Below are 19,515 nucleotides of genomic sequence, written 5' to 3' on the forward strand. Positions count from 1 at the left end.
ATTCTTATCTGTACCAAGTTTTATACATCTGTCTTGGCTAAAGTGTTTATGTTATTTGAACGTGTGTTGACAGTACATTTAAGTAAGAGCAATGCATATGATATAGCTGGTCGTAAATTTGGTATGCCTTTGATACCTTTGAACCATAAAGCTACACTTTTAAGGAAGATATGTATGTTATATATTCAGTAGCTATGTTAAGTGTTCAGATAGGATCACGTTTAATGAATTTGTTAGGGTAGGCTTCATTATGTTTTAATTGATTATAATGTGTGGAGCATGGGTGGCAAACTTTTATTTAAAGAACTGGATAGTAAATATTTTAGGCTTTATAAGCTATATACAGAATGTTAATTCTCCTCTCCTCCTATTTCCAAACCCCCTTCTCCTCCTCCTCTCTTTTATTTTTAAATAAAATGTAAAAATTATTCTTAGGTCAAGGGCCTACAGAAAGAGATTGTGGGCTGATTTTGTCTAGCAGGCTGTAGTTTGCCAACCCTTGCTATATAGTATTGTTTATGATTATAGATATTTGATGGTGGGTTTAACCTATTGTGTCTCTACCTGACTTTGCAACTCCTGATTCTTCCATCTCTTGGGAAGCATTATTTCCAAATGCTTATCTTTTCTCCACTGAATTGCTTTAACTCAAACTCTTGTGAATAGTAATGTTTACATTGCTTTCAGATTTGATAATGCAGACTTATACTTTAAGTTTCAGCTTGAATATCAGTTGTTTAGGAAACCTCTCTTTAATATTCTTATCTAGTTTAGGTCTCTGTATGGCCTGTTCCCATAGCCACCCTGTACTTTTCCTGTATAGCACTTATCACAAATAGAATTACTTTATTTTTGGTAAAATTATTTAAAGCTTTATTCACCCTTTTGATTCCCCCTTACTTAGCACAGTAGGTGGTATACAGTAGGTCTTCAGTTAATAAATAGTGGAATGAATGTATGCTCCCATAAGGGCTAAGGGCTAAGAATCCATGCCCTGTTTTCCTTGTAAACCTAGTACTTAGTACAGTGACTGACACTTTATGAATATTTGTTGAATGAATGAATACTAAAGCATTATTTTTACTGTGAAGGTTCACTCCTGTGCAGACAAGAACTGGTTTAGGGTTTTGTTATATTTGGACAGCAATAGAACACAATATCTTGGTCCTTAAAATTATGTTTTGATTGGTAATCTAGCTTTTTGCTTCTTAACTGTATGACTAAGAGCAATTTAACTAAACTCTTGATGCCTCAGATCTCCATCTCTGAAATGCACATAGCTAATGGGGTAGTTGTAAGGGATAAATAAAATAATACATTTGCCCTTTTAACAAACATTTGTTGATTCTATTATGCTATACTCTGGGGGTACGGTTGGGAGCAAATGGATGCATATGCAGCTTTCATGGATCTACAGTCATGAAATAATCACATTTAAATATAAGCAGTCATTCAAAGGTAATATTACAATGGTGACAAAGGCAATAAAGGATTACTTTTCAGTGCTATGAGGCCTATAATTAAGGAATTTGAACTAGTTAGGTCAGGAAAGTCTTTTTTAAAAAAAATAAATATTGAACTGAAATTCAGAGAAGGAAGAGCTTATCAGGTAGAGGAAATATTTATGTGCAAAGTTTCTTTAATAGGAAGGAGTATGGTGAGTACAACCTCGAGTGAAAAGAAGAGAATGGTACAAAATGAGTCCAGAAAGTTAGGTAGTAGGAGCTTGGCAGTTCATGGCCTTTTAAATCTTATCAGGATAATTTTGTATTATCCCAATAGGTATGGGAAACTCTAAAGAATTTCAGTAGGGAGTGACTTGGTTTGCATTTTGAAAAGCTCATTTGGCTTGCAGAATTGAGAACAGATTAAGATAGAACAGTTAATTAGACAGACAATCACAGTAGCTAGAGGAGAGATGATTGTAGTTTAGGCTGGGAAGTAGTGGTGAGAAAAAGTGGATGGTTTTGAGAGATATTTAAGATTTAAATACTTAGGTTGATCCAGGATGATACTAGCATTTGTTGAAAAGATTCTTTTTTCCCCTTGAATTGCTTTTGCACTTTTATAAAAAATCAATTGGCCATATTTGTGTGGATCTGTTTCTGGACTATTTCTGTTTTCTTGATCTATTTGTTATCAATTCGCTGACATATTAGTGTTTTGATTACTGTAGCTTAATAGTTAGTCTTAGATTTGGGTAGTGTGGTTCCTCTGGCTTTAATATTCTTTTTCAAAATTGTTTTAGCTATCTTAGTTCCTTTATCATCTAGATTTTCAGCTTGTCTATTATCTAAGGAAATCCTACCAGAATTATGATTGTAATTGTGATTGTAATTGTAATCGTGATTATGATTGTGATTGTGTGAAATCAAGTTAGGTTGAATTGCTGTTATTACTTATGTTGGGTCTTCTAATATATGAACATGGTATCTGTCCATTTGTATGGATCTTCCTTCATTCTTTAGCATTTTTTAGTTTTCAACATACAGATCTGTACATGTTGTATTTATACCTAAATATTTCCTTTCTGGAAAGTGTTTTAAGTAGTATTTAAAAGTACTTTTCTCAAAAAACCTGTATTTTTCCAGTTGTACATTACTAGCAGGTGGGGATACAATTGCTTTATGCATTGGCCTTGTATCCTACAGTCTTGCCAAAATCATTTATTATTTTTATTTTATTTTTTTCAACGTTTATTTATTTTTGGGACAGAGGGAGACAGAGCATGAACGGGGGAGGGGCAGAGAGAGAGGGAGACACAGAATCGGAAACAGGCTCCAGGCTCTGAGCCATCAGCCCAGAGCCTGACGCGGGGCTCGAACTCATGGACCGCGAGATCGTGACCTGGCTGAAGTCGGACGCTTAACCGACTGCGCCACCCAGGCGCCCCGATTATTTTTATTTTTTTAATGTTTGTTTATTTTGAGAGAGAGGGAGGGAGCAGATAGAGAGGGAGAGATGCTGTCAGTGCTGAGCCCGATGTGGGGCTCAATCTCATGGCTGGTGAGGTCATGACCTGAGCGGAAACCCAGAGTCAGATGTTTTAATCCACTGAGCCACCTAGGTACCCCTTTTCAAAATGACTTACTAGTTCTTGGAGTTTTTTGCACATTCCTTATAATTTTCTATGTAGACAGTTATTTTGTCTGCAAATAAGGACCGTTGTATTGCTTTTTTTCTTGTCTAACTGCACTGGCTCAGACTTCCCAGTATGATGTTGAAAAGGAGTGGTGACCATGTACATCTTTGATGTGATCTTAAGGGAAAATATTCAGTGTTTCGCCATTAAATATGATGTTTAATTCTAGTTTTTTTTTTTTTTTTTTGGTGGAAGTGCCCTTCTGTTCCTAGTTTAAGCTTTTTTCTTATGAATATGTGTTGAATTTTGTCAAGTGCTTTTTCTGTGTTTACTGATATGATCATGTTGTTTTTCTTATTTAGAATATTAATATTCTAATCAATGTCATACATTGATTTTCAAATATTGAACCAGGCTTGCATTTCTGGGATAAATCCCAGTTGGTGTGGTATATTATTCTTTTTCTAAATTGTTGAATTTATGAATATTTTGTTGAGGATTTTTGGTTTTGTGTTCTTGGGAAGTCTATAGTTTTCTTCAGTGGTCTTTATCTGGTTTTGGAATCAGGCTAATACTGGCCTCATAAAATGAGTTGGGAAGCATTTCTTTCATTTCTGTTTTCTGGAAGAGATTGTATACAACTAGTGTTATTTCTTCTTTAAACATTTGGTAGAATTCTCTGGTGAAATCATCTGGACTTAGAGATTCTTTTTTGGCAAGATTTTAAACTATGAATCTAATGTTTTTCATTATTACAGAACTGTTAAGGTGACCTGTTTTATCTTAGGTGATTTGGTAGTTTGTGGTTTCTAAGGAATTAGTCCATTTCATTGAAGTTGTCAACTTTCTGTGCATAGAGTTGTTTGTAGCATTCTGTTATTTTTTTAATATCTATGGAGTCTATAGTCTATACTCTTTGATTACTAATATTGGTGATTGGTGTCTTCTGTCTTGTCACTCTTGATAGAAGTTTATTGATTTTACTGACCTTTTCAAAATGACCAGTTTTGTGTTTTGTTGATTTTTCTCTACTGTTTTTCCATTTTCAGTTTCATCAGTTTTGGCTCTTATCTTTACTATTTCCTTTCTTCTACTTGCTTGGGTTTATTTTGTTCTTTTTCTAGGTTCTTAAGATGAAAACCTAGATTGTTGTTTTGAGACCTTTCTTTTCCATTTAAACATTTAATGCTATAAATTTACTTTAATCACTTCCTTAACTGCATCCCACAAATTTTGATATCTTGTATTTTCATTTTTATTTAGGTTAAAATATTTTCTAATTTCTCGATTTCCTCTTTGACCCTGGGGTTATTTAGAAGTCTGTTATTTAATTTCCATGTATTTGGAGATTTTCCTCTTTTACTTATTTCTAGTTTAACTCCATTATGGTTCAAGAATATACTTTATTATTTAAATTTATAAAGGATATAATCTATCTTAGTAAATGTTCCATGTGTACTTGAAAAGAATGTGTATTCTGCTGTTGTTAGGTTCTATATGTGTTCTTTAAATGTTAGATTCATTTGATTGATGGTGTTGTGAAAATCTTCAGTGTTGTCGATTTTTTTTTTTGTCCTGTTCTATTATTACTGAGGGGTGTTAACATCTCCTATTTTGATTTAGTAATTGTCTATTTCTCTATAATTATGTCAATGTTTGCTTCACGTACTTTGAATTTGTTATAAGTCTCACATTCATATAGAACTATTCTGTCTTCCTGACAAATAGACCTTTGATCATTATTAATATCTCTCTTTATCTCTGACAGTATCTTTTTGTCTTGAAGAATGTTTATGGTTTGCAAGGTATATCTTTCAAACTGGATTAGTCTTTTATTTGTAAACACTTGTGTATATGTATATATGTAGTCTGTATATAATTGGGTCTTCCTATGCACTATTGCTAGAGTTAGCTTTTTAAATCACAGATGTGATCATGTTATAGCTGTATCAAAATTTTAAATAGCTCCACCGTTGTGATCTCATGCTTAAGTAAACAACATGAAAATTGACTTAAATCTATGTTGGATAACAGGAGGAGTTGATAGTAATTAAGCACCTGTAAGTAAAGAGTTAATGGTTGTTTTATACTTAGTCTTGCTCACTTTCTAGAGCTGTGCCATCCAGTATGGTAACTAGAGGCCAAATGTGGCACTTAAATTTAAATTAATTAAAATAGACCAAATTAAAAAAAACAAGTCAGTTCCTCAGCTCCAGTAGCCACATTTGAAGTGATCAGTAGCTACTGCATGTTTCTGTTATTGCAGAAAGGTCTATTGTATAGGACCCATCTAAAGCAAAGATTGACAGAATTCTTCTTTAAAGGGCCAGTAGCAAATTTTTAGGCTTTGTGGGCCATGTGGTTGGTCTCTCTTGCATCTATACAGCTTTGTTGTTACAAGGCAAAATGGGAATATACAATACATAAATATGTTGGCTGTATTACAGTAAAGCTTTATTAAAAACAAGTAGGGACTGGATTTGGCCTGTGGGCTGTAGTTTGTTGATCCTTGATTGTCTAGAACATTGAATTTAATTTTTTTTTTCAATATATGAAATTTATTGTCACATTGGTTTCCATACAACACCCAGTGCTCATCACAAAAGATGCCCTCTTCAATACCCATCACCCACCCCCCCCTCCCTCCCACCCCTCATCAACCCTCAGTTTGTTCTCAGTTTTTAAGAGTCTCTTATGCTTTGGCTCTCTCCCACTCTAGCCTCTTTTTTTTTTTTTCTTCCCCTCCCCCATGGGTTTCTGTTAAGTTTCTCAGGATCCACATAAGAGTGAAAACATATGGTATTTGTCTTTCTCTGTATGGCTTACTTCACTTAGCATAACACTCTCCAGTTCCATCCACGTTGCTACAAAGGGTCATATTTCAACATTGAATTTAATTCTTGATACCTTATTTAAAATTGTATATTGACAAAGGAATCCTCGGGGAATGAAGTAATTTAAAACCATTTCATAGGAAGAATGATAATAAGAATTAGAGATTTTAGAATGGTTAAGAGAAAAAGAAAAGTTAGGGAGTGTTGATAATTCTCTTCAAATATTTGTCAGCTATCATGTAAAAAAGGAATTAGACTTCTATGCGACTAAGAAAGGCAGAACAATGACAATTGCATGGAAGTTATAGGGAAGCACGTTTTAGTGCAATATAAAGACAAACAGGATTGGTAGGATAGTGAGTGACTAATAAATGCTAATAAATTGGAGTGAATTATGCATAACATAAGGTTTGAATTCAATGACCTGTCTGATTTTTTTTAAATAAAAAATTTTAGGGCTCTGTTTATTCAATCCTTTGTTATCATATTTAGTTTGGAATTAACTTATTAATTACTTGTTTTCTCTTTTTAAAAAATTTTAGCCAAAGAGAAACTTGTAAGTCTCTTCACTCTAGTTAGGTAGTTTGATCATTTTGCATACGTTTGTGCTTTGGTTGTCATGATTTATGGTGTTCTTAAATAGGTAGAAAACCAAAAGCTTTTAGATGAAAAGAAACAATTTGAGAAGATTGCTGAAGAATTAAAAGGAACACAGCAAGAACTGACTGGTCTTCTCCACACCAGAGAGGTTTGTTTAGAAAAGATACATTTTGTCCTGCAACATTTTGTTAGTAGAGTACAGATTTACAGAATAGATTATGGTATAGCTATTAGCTTTGTGAAAGATTTCTTCACAAAATTCCTTTCAAAGGAAGTGTTCCTGCTACATTTAATGTACTAATGATTAATGTGAAACACATCTAGAAAATCTTCATATTCTAATGTGGGAGAGAGAGGTCAGCATTTAAGATATCAGGAGTATGCATCATGCTATGGTTTATAACAATCACATTTTTGATGTCTTCAGTATTCTTTAAACATTTAAAATTTAACTTTTGTTAAGTTCTTAGTTTACAATAATTTTTATAGTGCTTATGTTATAATTTTGGAATATGTTTTTTATTTTATAAAGGTATTTTTTCAATCCATAACAGTATTACATTGTAACTATACAATAGTTTAAAATAGTAAGAACAGCTTAGTTTTTAAGATACTACCTGACTTCATTAATTATTATATTTTTTCTTGATAATATAACATTTTAATGGAGATTAATTACCTGGTTGAGTAAAACTGATGAAAATATTTTATAATTTGTAAATATAATTTTACTGGCTGAGCTTTAGAATGTCAAGATGGAATTTACTTGTATTACATTTGTCATTATTCATTATTCTAAAATTATAATGCTTTTGGCATTAAGTCTATTAAATTTTAAAATGTGACATTTTCTTACCAAATTTTTGCCTAATATATGAGTTGATTACAGATTGGCCATACTTTTAAAATAAGAATATTGTAAAAATGTTTGCTGTGATTATACACATTTATTTTCCAGAGAAAAGTGCATGATTTGGAAGTACAGTTAACTGCCATTGTGACAAGTGAGCAACATTATTCCAGACAGGTTAAAGAGCTGAAAACTGAACTTGAAAATGAGAAGTAAGTTTTCTATCTATAAATAACTTACATATTTCATTTTTAAGCTTTCTGGTAGTTAATAAATTAGTAAATTATATTCAATATTTATTTGAATGGGGTTAAAGTTGTATATATTCCTAATTAGAGATCAAAATAATTTATTAATTTTACTGCTAATGAAATTAACAATAGTGTGTGTGTGTGTGTGTGTATATGTATGTATATACATATACACATATACATATATACACACACATATATATACACACACCATTGTTAATATATATATACAGATAAATACATATACATATATACATACACATATATATATATATAATTGACATAAAAAGAGTATATCACAAAGTTGAGAACTTCTTTAGAATATCAATATATTACTTTTCTTGGCGATACTTAGTTCCTCATAAAAATAATTATTTGCAATTCTACCCATTTATTTTGGTTGCTTGTTAAGTTATTTCATAGATTTGTTTTGGTGAAGTGACAAAATACATACACGTCATTGAATTCTGGGTAAAACTTATTAACCAAAATTCCTTTTAGTAAATGGACTGGTTATTTATACGTTAAGTTTAATGTTTCCTATTTCAACCTTTCAAAGCTATGTTTGCTTTTTCAACCTTTCATTTTCTAATCTACTCTTTGACGAATTTCCAGTATTGATTAAGTAGGAGAAGATAATAGGTGCTTGCTACTGAAATCATTCCATAGAACCACACAGTTCCCCCTTCTTTGATTTAAAATTGATCCTGACTGCACTAATAGCAGTAGTAATCTCTCTTCCAGTGTGGAGTATTTGAGATCTTGTAAGAGCAGTTTAAGTGTTGTGCACAAAAATTAAACCTCATTTTACTTATTTTAATGAAAATATTTTGTTAAAAATAGCTCATGCCTCATGTACTACTATAATCAAATCACCAGAAGTTTGGAATAGTTTTGAGACCGTCTACTAGAGAAAAAAAATTATATGAGAAAGTAAGACACCCTTCAAAATTTGTGGAAAAGTATGGGGAGATGAGGTGTAGGGAATATGCAAGGAAATCTGTGGCATCTTAACTTAGTGTTGAAAATTTCAAACGTGTAAAGTAGAGGGAATAATGTAATGAAGCAGCACATAGCTATCACTGCACTTCAGAAATTATTAATTAATGGCCAATCTTATTTATATTCCCAGCCCTTTCTCCCTTTCCCCTAAGATTATCTTGAATTAAATTCTACATCATATAATTTAATAGGTAAATATTTAGGTCTCACATGTTTTTAAAAAACAGGCTTAAGACTACTGAACTAAATGCAAGCTGCAACAGGCTTTCACTGGAGAACAAAAAATTAGCACAAGAAACAAGTGAAATGGCCCTAGAACTCAAGAAACAGCAAGAAGATACTGATGTGAGTTGTAAAAGAAAGTACCAGTGACTTAGTTTTCTAACCTGTAAATATAGGGGGCTCGAATAGATGACTTTCCAAGATTCTTTACCCTTTACAAATCTGATTATCTTAGAGCTGATCCTCTGTTTTAGAAGAAAAATATGCATATTGATTTAGATGGTGATAATGGGCAACAGACTATAGAACTACCCATTGATAAAGTTAATGTAATTTTAAGCGTTAGGATTTTTATGAATATTTATTCAACAAGTATTTATCAGGTAAATCATATGACAATGTGGAGGATACAACGATGAATAAAATACCTTCTTTCCTCATTAAGATCTTATGACTCAAGAGAAGAACTAAATGCTCAAATAACTTAAAATACTATGTTATATGTGTTGTTTTTGGGACAAAGTGTTTTCTTCTTCCTTGGAGGAAGAGAAGGCTTCAGAGAGAACATAGCATTGATTTTGGTCTTAAAAGATGACTTATAAGTTCAGTAGGTAATAGTGAATGGAAAAGCATTCCTTGAAGTCACAACAATATGAACAAAGATAGAAGGCCTTAAAGTATCACTGGGAGACAATAAGTAAGACTTGCTTTTTAGCTGCTGTATAGAGATTACTAGGGGAATAATTAAAATAAGGCTGGAAAAATAGTATGTAACTATGCAAGTTAAATAGCTCACTGTCTTGTTTTATATATAACTAATTGAATTTCATGGTGACAGATAAAGTTTTAAATATTAGTTTCAATTTTAGTTTTGTTGAAACAGAATTATTAACATAAACAACATTTATTATTTCTTTAGAATAGCAAAAAGAAAGAAGAACAGATGTTGAAACAAATAGAAAATATGGAAAAAACTGAAACACAATTAAGGCAAGACTAATGAGTTGGCTTTTTTTTGTCTGGCAAAAGATTTTAGTATTTTTCTATTTGTTAGGCTTAATTTAAATTACACTTAATGTTGGATATGGTATAAAGTAAAAAATTAGAATGATGGCTTTGGAGTTCTGCTTAAAAATAAAATCATAACAATGTCTTTTGTTCTAGTGTTGAAATAGGTTAGACAGGAATTTTAAAGCATCACGAACTTTCTTATATTTAATATTGAAGAAAGTAATTATATGCAAGAAAATTTAGAAGCGAAATTAAAAAAAATTAATGTTATTTAAAATGTCCATGTTTCTAGGTGTTTTCACAATTGTCTATTTTTAATGCCTGTAAACCAGTCAAGTGGATATAACAATTTATTTTAATCCTTGTTGGTTTTAGACATGACATTTTCCAGTTTTCCACTATCATAAATAGTATTGTAGTAAACATCTTGGAGCATACAGATTTTTTCCCTTATTTTGAATTTGATAGGATACATTTCAAGGAGAATTTACTGAGTCATAGGAATAACGATTTCAATAACTGTTGATAGTCAAATGGTTTCTAATAGGTTATACTAGTTGTAAACCATGCAGTACAGTCACTATTGTATGAAAATGCTGGCTTCAAAAATCTTTTAATTTGTTTTGGGTATTATTATTAATTTATTTGATAATATAATAGATAAAAACAACTCATTGCTATTAGGACTTGTAATTTTCTTTTTTGGGGGGTAAGTTTTGGAATTTTTTGTGTTTGCTTGCTAGAATTTCTTATTTCTAAAATTGCTTATATCTGTTGCCTGTTAATACTTTTGAGGTCTTGTTTACTTACTGATTTACCTAAGCTTTAAATAATATATTTACATATATTTACAATATATTACAGTACATATTTCCCCCAACTTGTGGTTTTCCTTGCATTTTGGGTAATTTTTTGTTGTGCGTAAATTTTTTTAATTTGAATTAAATCTAGTTGTCTTTTTTTGGTAATTTTTCCATTGCTTTTCTACTTAGAAATGTTTTGCCTGCTTAAAATCATATATTAATCTTTTCTTTAGTTCTTTTTCAAATTGATATATTGATACTTAGTTTTCTTTCTCTTTTTCAAATAATAAAAACATTTGAAGATAGCAGTTTACTTCTTAACACAGCTATGGATCTATGACTTAGGTTTTGATATATAGTGTTTTTATGTTTATTTTCTAAACAACCTGTTCCTGTATTTTAAGTTTCCTTTTAATCCATTAGTTAATTTAGATGGTTTCTAAATACTTGGAGATCCTTGTCTGTACTTATATCCTGAAGTATTAAGCTTTGGCTTCTCATTTTGGTTAATATATAGGATTGAGGATTATATGAGGTAATGTGAATAAAGTACTACATATAGTGTCTGGCCACAAGACTCGCTATTTTCTAGGTTTGGAAAGTCATCTTTTATTACACTTCTAATGATTGCTTTTGTTGTTGTTGCTCAATTTTCTCCTTCAGAGAAAGTAGCTGTTATTTCTAGATTGAATCTCTGTGATAAAAGCACTGTACATTTTGGAGATAAAAAATGAAGACATATTTTAGGGAAAGGCTATCTTTTATTTAGGAGAATTAAAATTACTTAGAAAATATCTTTTTGTACATCTACCTACTCTACGGACATAAATAACTCTGAATATATATGTATATATACACTCTGAAGAGTTATGTATAATTATATATGTTATATAATTATATATTGTATTATATACATTATATAATTATATATACAATATAACATATATCACAACTCTACTATATATATATATATATATATATATATATATATATATACACTCATATAGAAGTAAGAATATGCCAATTAAAAATTTTATACTCAGTTAAAGAGTAAATAGCCTGAATTCAGTTTTTACAAGGCCAATTATTTCATATGATTGAATAATATTTATATATTTCTATAAATAGAAATAGCTTCAAGAAGGGGTGCCTGGGTGGCCAGTCGGTTGAGCATCGGACTCTTGATTTCAGCTCAGGTCATGATCCCAAGGTCGTGGGATCAAACCCTGCATCAGGCTCCACACTGAGCGTGGAGCCTGCTTGGCATTCTCTCTCTCCCTCTCCCTGTCCCTCTCCCTCTGTCCCTCTCTCCTGCTCATGTGCTCTCTCTAAAATAAAATTTAAAAAAAAGAAAAAAAATAAATAGCTTCAAGGATCCAAGATAAAAGACCATTGCTTTCATGTGCAACAAATTTTTAATTTACAAAATTTTGAAAGGATAATACATGCATATGGTACAAAATTCAAAGCGACAAAGGGGGGGCACATAAGGAAAGAAAACTGTCTTTCCTTTGTCTTTCTGCTGTCTAGTGTCCCTCCCCAGAGGTATCACTGTTTCTTATGTGTGTTTCCAGAGATACTCTCTCTCTGTCTCTATGTAAGGATATTTGTCTATGTAAATATCTCAGTCATGTAGTAGTTCATTAAAAATCACTTGTATTTATGTCCCTAATTTATTTGTATAAAATAATAACTATGTCTTGACTATGATGACTAATTTAAGACTAAGGAAGAGTAAAGTGAAATCTTGATTTAAATCAGAAGTACTTCTTTCTAGAGGTTTTTTTAGTGGAAAAAGGATCTAGATAGTTTCAAGTTAAATGTATAAATTCATTTAAATGTAGGAGAGGAGGTATATATGTTGACATTAATGCATGAATAATTACCAAACAAAATGAAAATGTAAACCAACAAAAAAATATAGTCAAGCATTTTAGAAATCCCAGAAAATGAATAGAACAAAAAATATAAAGTTTATTACTATATCACTCTTACATTTCCTTTAAGGAATGAACTGGAATCTGTGCGAGAAGAACTAAAGCAGAAAGGAGATGAAGTTAAATGTAAATTGGACAAGAGCGAAGAAAATGTATGTTACATTTAATAATAAATTGTAGAATAGAATTTCAAATCATAAAATCACCACGTGTGTAAAAAAAATAAAGTGAAATATTCTAGTGTATAAATAGTGATATAGGGACTATTGTAGGCTGCTGACCTTAAAAATACAGGCAAAGCTGAGTTATTTTGCTTACAGGATTTATGAGTAAAAGAAATAGTGGTATAATTCTAAATTTCTTTCATAAATCCTCAACATTTAATGTTGATATACATTTTTAGGCTAAAGAGGCTCAAGAAAAAATTTGTCAGTAAATAACATACCGATAAAATTCATAAGTTTGTGTTGTGCTTTGGTGGGTATGATGTCAATATATAGAGATAGGAAGAAGGTTTTCCGGGAAGAATATCACAAAAGTGGAATAGTACAAAGTATGTGATTCCACCATGTTCTAGGCACTGTTCTGGGTATCAAGCTTGGACTTCATTTGTTCTGGTGGATAATGTGTGATCCAATTAAAGTGTTTTTTTTTTTTTTTTAATGCTTATATATTTTTGAGAGAGAGAGAGAGAGCAAGTGAGAGCATGGGGGGAGGGGGCAGAGAGTGAGAGTGGGGGGTGGGGGGCACAGAATCTGAAGCAGGCTCCAGGCTCTGAGCTGTCAGCACAGAGCCCAAGGTGGGGCTCGAACTCACGAATCACTAGATCATGACCTGAGCGGAAGTCAGATGCTTAGCTGACTGAGTCACCCAGGTGCCCCCAATTAAGATTTGCTATTAGGGAAGTGATATTTTTAATCTTTAAGAATGGAATGAGGAGATATGAAAGGTGCTGGAGTCAGTTGGAAGGCTTTAAAAAAGTGTCCTGAAAGCTCTGGAAAAAAAATCTTGGAAAGGACTTTGGCCTAGTTTAGTTTACTTACTTATTCCTGAATTAATTATTGTGGGTAAGGGGTAGAGTAATTTGGCAAAGCCTGAGGTACTTACCCACCTGCTCCTGGAGACAGATTAGCTTCGATCAAACAACATGGATTTAGCAGGATTATCATGGAATTTACACTAACAGAGTTTTCTCAGGAAAGAATGGTGGCCAGACCAAAACATAGGTCCTCTATATAGATGCTGTTGGAGCCTGTACGGGGCATCTAATCAGGATACGTTTCCTGGAAGAAGTGACATTCAATTTGAAACCTTAGATTAATAGGAATTAGTGGAAGTCAGAGAGGTGGACATAAATATATCAGGGAAAAGAGTGTTATAATTTACAAGTATACACACACTGTATACAGACAATGAGAGAGTCTTTTGTATTTAAACAATTATGAAAAGTTCATCTTGGTTGAAAGGTGGAGTTTAAGATTGTGGTAATAGTGTAGAGAGTAGGGAAAGATGAGAGTGGAGAGATGAGGATAGGGAAAATGAAAGTTGGGAGAGATGAGGACAGATTATGTAAAGTCTCATAAACTATATTTAGGAATTTGAGGTTATTGAAGAGTTTTGACCTGAGGAATGTCATGTTTACTTTTAGAAAGTTGTCAGACCATCTCAACTAAGGATGAGATGAGCTAATATTTTGAAGGGCTTACAGTGTACCAGGAACATTCTAGTTCTCTATATATGTTATCTTAGTTAACTGGAACTTACTTTTGTCCTCTTTTTATGAATTAAGAAATCAAGCCTCTGGGAGCACCTGGGTGGCTCAGTCTGGTTATGCGTCTGATTCTTGACTTCGGCTCAGGTCATGATCTCACAATTTGTGAGACTGAGCCCTGCATCAGGCTCTGGCTGGCAGCACAGAGCCTGCTTGGGATTGTCTGCCTCTTTGTCTGTTCATCTCTCCCTGCCCCCTCCCCCCAATAAATAAATAAACTTAAAAAAAAAAAAGAAATCGAGACTCTGAATGTCATGAATAAGAAGTAGTAGTGGTAGTGCTGGACTTCTACCATTCTTTAGACTCTCCCATATTTTTTTCTTCCAAAAACGTATTTTTTACTTTCAGCTTCATATTTACTACGTTCAACCAGAAAAAAACAATTTAATCTTATCCTAAAGACTTGCTATGTAATTTACTGCTTTAAAATTTGCATCGGAGGCTGCTCAAGACCCCAGTCCTTTTGTTTGTGATGTGGTAAAACATGAATTTAGTGTTTAAAATAAAAATTCTCTACCAAGAATTTAAATTTATGTTATCAATGTACAAGATATTAGTGATGAGTTAAGGGAAAAACCCAAAATGCAAAACAAGTTGTTAGCATATTTAAGCTTTTTCCATGGTTGGATTTCTATTTACCTATTGAAACAGCTTCTCAGAAAGAATCCAGTTTGTAAGTAGTTCTCAGATATTTGCCTGGCATTGATATTCATTACACTTTTCCCCCCAATCTGCTACCTTAGTTTAGACATTTATATTGTTTTATGCATGCTTTATCTGAGCCTATTTTCTCATCTCTAAAATGGAGATGATAATACCTGACCTGTCTTTATCATTGGGTTGTTACAAGGTTCAGATCTAACAAATGTTTGTGAAAGACATATTTAAAAAATTATAAACATTTGTATGCAAGACAACTGTTAAAAATCCAGGGTAGCAGGTACCTGGGTGGCTCAGTTGGTTAAGTGTCTGACTCTCGATTTCCGCTCGGGTCACGATCTCATTCATTGTTTGTGAGATTGAGGCTTGCGTTGGTGCTGATGGCGCAGAGCCTGCTTGGGATTCTTTCTCCCTCTCTGTCTGCCCCTTTCCCAGTTTTATGTGTGCATACGCACACACATGCACTCTCTCTCCCTCAAAATAAATAAATAAACTTTTTTTTTTTAAATTTCAGGGTAAACTGGGAAGTTAATAAAATATAAAGTGATTATTGGGCCAAGATAAGAATGATGAACATTAAAGACAGTTTCTTTTTTTAAAAAAAAAGAATACTGAAATAAACTGGGAGAATGGATATTTTTGTAGAAATATAAGACTAAGTTTTATAATTCCATTTCTATAAGATTCTCATAGAAGAAAATTCTGTTAGCATTTTTAATCTGATGTCATATAATGTTTTTTAGGCTCGCAGCATTGAATGTGAAGTTTTAAAAAAAGATAAACAAATGAAGATATTAGAGAACAAGGTATTATCAAATCGCAAAAAATGTTTTTGAGAAAAGAGACTTTGTAACAATATATGTATGACTAGATTCTTTAGGAGGAGTCTTTACACTGTCTTGTAGAAAGAGATCTCAATTCTCCACTGAAGGCTTTAAGGAATAAGTTTGGATTTTTACTGCAGGTTTCTTTGAAGAGGCCATTAGTTCAGGAGTTTTGTACAGTGCTTCAAACAGCAAAGTTTCATTAAACTCCTCTTTAGTTATCTCTTCCCTTTCCCCAGATTTCACGCTCTCAGCAGCTGTATTTGTTGCAGATATCTTTAGAGCAGCAAGATGCTTTTAAACATTATTGTTAGACTTTGCTCTCATTCTTATAATCAAGGGAGCTACAGAAAATTTTCTCGTCTTTTTATGTGAAGTTATGAAGTGTTTTTACTGCCTGGCTGTCCATCCCAATTCACTCTTCCTTTCTCTGTCCCTCACCACACACTTGTCCTAAACTTGACCTTCTTTATAGTTGAGTAGTCCTCTGGAAAAGTATAGTTCACTCTCTGAAGTTCTGACCTCTAATAAGCAACACTGTTTTCTTCTACCTAGAATTCTGGTGAATAAAATTCTTTGTTTCTATGCACATGAATTATTTTATTTAAAATTGAACTGTGATTTCAAAAACTGTGATAGTTTAAATACTTTTCAAGAATTTTTGGACATCCTACCAAATATATTTATCTTCTAAATTTGGAGATTATTTAAACTTAAAAGGAATGAAAACTTGTTATTTTAATTTTCATTAGCTTATTCAGAAAGAAGGGAGAGTGAGATGGGGCAGTCAAAATGACTTCAAAGTTGATAGTTTTGATGCCACTATCATTTTAGTAAGGTATATAATTTTTGGATGGTAGTAATGCCAATAATAAAGAAGGTTTTTTTTAGGAATACCAGTATTTGAAGTCTTTTCAGGTCTGATTCTGCTTTTTGTTCTTTCTGCTGATTCTTTTGTGTTCTTTCTGTTGATTCTTTTTTTAATGATTCCTTGGAATTTCATCTATGGGATTTCTTTGAGGTTTGTATTGAAGTTGGGATCTTCCCCAAAAGATTTTCTTGGGAGCATTATTCACCAGGAACCATTTTAAATTAAATTCTCCGTTTTTAAGTTTTTCCAAATAATAGAGATAGCATGAATTCAGCCTATAAACTCATATGAGGCCACCTCATGTCTACAAATTTCAGGGAAGATTTTGATACCTTTCACTTAAGTGTTAGCATCAAGACAGACAAGTTTTCTTATAGTACCCTTCTGTGTGGCAGATTTATTTCTTGTTTACATTTTCATAGGGTAGGTAGTCTTTTGAGTTTATGGCTTTATGCGGGGTTGTGTTATTGAATTCTTTACCTTTAGTGAGCTCTAAGTTTTATCTATCTCCCTTACCCTAGGTAGTTTCAACATACATCCTTAGCTGGTTTTGGTGCTACCCCCAAACCTACTATTATCACTTTAAATTATAATTTCAAGTAAGCAGATTACCTGTTTTGTAGCCATTTACTTTTAAATTATCAGGAAGGTTGTTCAAAGTATCTAGCTGGCTTTTCTGTCAAAATTGGAAGTAAGGAAAAATTATATACACAAATAATTGTACCTGCTAATATGTTTATACCAGTAAAATTGCTGTGAAAATCACTTTTCTTTAACTTTTCTTCCGTGAAGTAGACGGCTTGGGGGTGGGGGATATTAAAAATGAGATAAATAAGTTACTTTAAACAACAGTGCCGTGTATTACTCAGCTTTAGAATAATAGCTAACTATGACTGCACGTGGGTTTTGCAGTAAAAATATTTAACAGAATAGTTTGTGCTAAGAGAGGTTAGGTCCCCCCCCCCCCCCTTTGGAGTTTCTATTTTGATGGAAATTAGGACAGTTTACAAAGTTGTAATGTCTTAGGACTGGTTAGAAATCTGTGCTACTTTTATGGTGCTCCAAATATTTCTTACCCTAATGCCTCCTGGTCCAATCATGCCTGTGTACTCAGGTGAAATAGTCTCTTAAAGTGAGATAAAAAAAAAGTGGTTTAGATAAGAGGAATTAGAATGTAGCTAGAACATAGAGTATCACATTATTTCCCTTCCCCAAATATAACAAGTAAAAGAGACTCAGAAATGAGAAATGGGGAATAATGAGTGGGGAATAATGAAATGGGGAATAATGAGTAATAATGGGGAACAAATTACAGTTAATCTTATCTCTGGCTGTAGCTTTTGAAAATCCAATTAATATAATTCAGCCTTCTGTATAGAATTTACCAAGAGGCACATTTTCTTCATTACAATTTATACTTGATCACATAATTTTTGACATTAATGGAATTACTTAACCACATGATTTTTGAAATGACCTCTTTGTTACCTTATGCAATATTTTTGTTTAAAATTACTTATTTTGACTGGAAAATTGAATAAAATAATTATAATTTCTCATAATTTGTAGTGTAACAATTTAAGGAAACAAGTTGAAAATAAAAGCAAGTGTATTGAAGAACTCCAGCAAGAGGTATGTACTGATTCTCAAAATCAAACTATTAAAGGAAAACTATTTTTTTCACTATACTTTTAGAGAATAATGCTTTTCTTTCCTTTGGTAATTTCAGTCTAAGTCAGTGGCAGTGCAAAATTGAATCACTAAATGTAATTCTGTATTTTTAATTTTTTACAGAATAAGGCCTTAAAAAAAAAGGGTACAGCAGAAAGCAAGCAACTGAATATTTATGAGATAAAGGTATTTGGACTCTTTGTTTTTAAAATACTAGTAAGTAGATGAGAACTTAGGAATTTTAAACTCTTCATATTGTAGCAGTTATTTTCAGAAATTATCTTTTGAGATTACAGGAATCCTTTTAGTTGTAATAGAGTACTTGTCTGTGATTTAGCTAAATTAAAATAACATAAGCAGCTTAAAATACATGAACGTGTGTGGTATATGTGTGTATTGATATTCCTTACCCATACCTCCACAATTGAGATTGAGTAGATTTTGGGGTGGAGCCTTGGAATCTACATTTTATTTTATTTTATTTTTTTAATTTAACTTTATTTTTTTATTTTTTTTCAATATATGAAATTTATTGTCAAATTGGTTTCCATACAACACCCAGTGCTCATCCCTAAAGGTGCCCTCCTCAATACCCATCACTCACCCTCCCCTCCCTCCCACCCCCCATCAACCCTGAGTTTGTTCTCAGTTTTTAACGGTCTCTTATGCTTTGGCTCTCTCCCACTCTGACCTCTTTTTTTTTTTTTTTTTCCTTCCCCTCCTCCATGGGTTTCTGTTAAGTTTCTCAGGATCCACATAAGAGTGAAAACATATGGTATCTGTCTTTCTCTGTATGGCTTATTTCACTTAGCATCACACTCTCCAGTTCCATCCATGTTGCTACAAAGGGCCATATTTCATTCTTTCTCATTGCCATGTAGTACTCTATTGTGTATATAAACCACAATTTCTTTATCCATTCATCAGTTGATGGACATTTAGGCTCTTGCCATAATTTGACTATTGTTGAGAGTGCTGCTATAAACATTGGGGTACAAGTGCCCCTATGCATCAGTACTCCTGTATCCCTTTGGTAAATTCCTAGAAGTGCTATTGCTGGGTCATAGGGTAGGTCTATTTTTAATTTTCTGAGGAACCTCCACACTGTTTTCCAGAGTGGCTGCAC

At 32.5% G+C, this 19,515-nt stretch overlaps 1 protein-coding gene across 6 annotated transcripts in view; it reads left to right on the plus strand.

The window, feature by feature from the left end:
* The window catches only part of SYCP1 (synaptonemal complex protein 1), a 118,632-nt gene that overhangs the window by 46,529 nt on the left and 52,588 nt on the right, over nt 1–19,515 (plus strand). For 5 of the 6 annotated variants that reach the window (XM_045478754.1, XM_045478757.1, XM_045478755.1 and 2 more), the window contains 8 exons: nt 6,560–6,664; nt 7,475–7,578; nt 8,847–8,964; nt 9,761–9,831; nt 12,663–12,744; nt 15,767–15,829; nt 18,288–18,350; nt 18,513–18,575. In XM_045478754.1, the coding sequence (XP_045334710.1) occupies nt 6,560–6,664; nt 7,475–7,578; nt 8,847–8,964; nt 9,761–9,831; nt 12,663–12,744; nt 15,767–15,829; nt 18,288–18,350; nt 18,513–18,575 (669 nt within the window). The remainder of the gene's footprint in view (nt 1–6,559; nt 6,665–7,474; nt 7,579–8,846; nt 8,965–9,760; nt 9,832–12,662; nt 12,745–15,766; nt 15,830–18,287; nt 18,351–18,512; nt 18,576–19,515) is intronic. The other variant, XM_045478753.1, reaches the window with a different exon arrangement.

The sequence above is a fragment of the Leopardus geoffroyi genome, chromosome C1 (assembly GCF_018350155.1).
Source record: "Leopardus geoffroyi isolate Oge1 chromosome C1, O.geoffroyi_Oge1_pat1.0, whole genome shotgun sequence".
NCBI lineage: Eukaryota > Metazoa > Chordata > Mammalia > Carnivora > Felidae > Leopardus > Leopardus geoffroyi.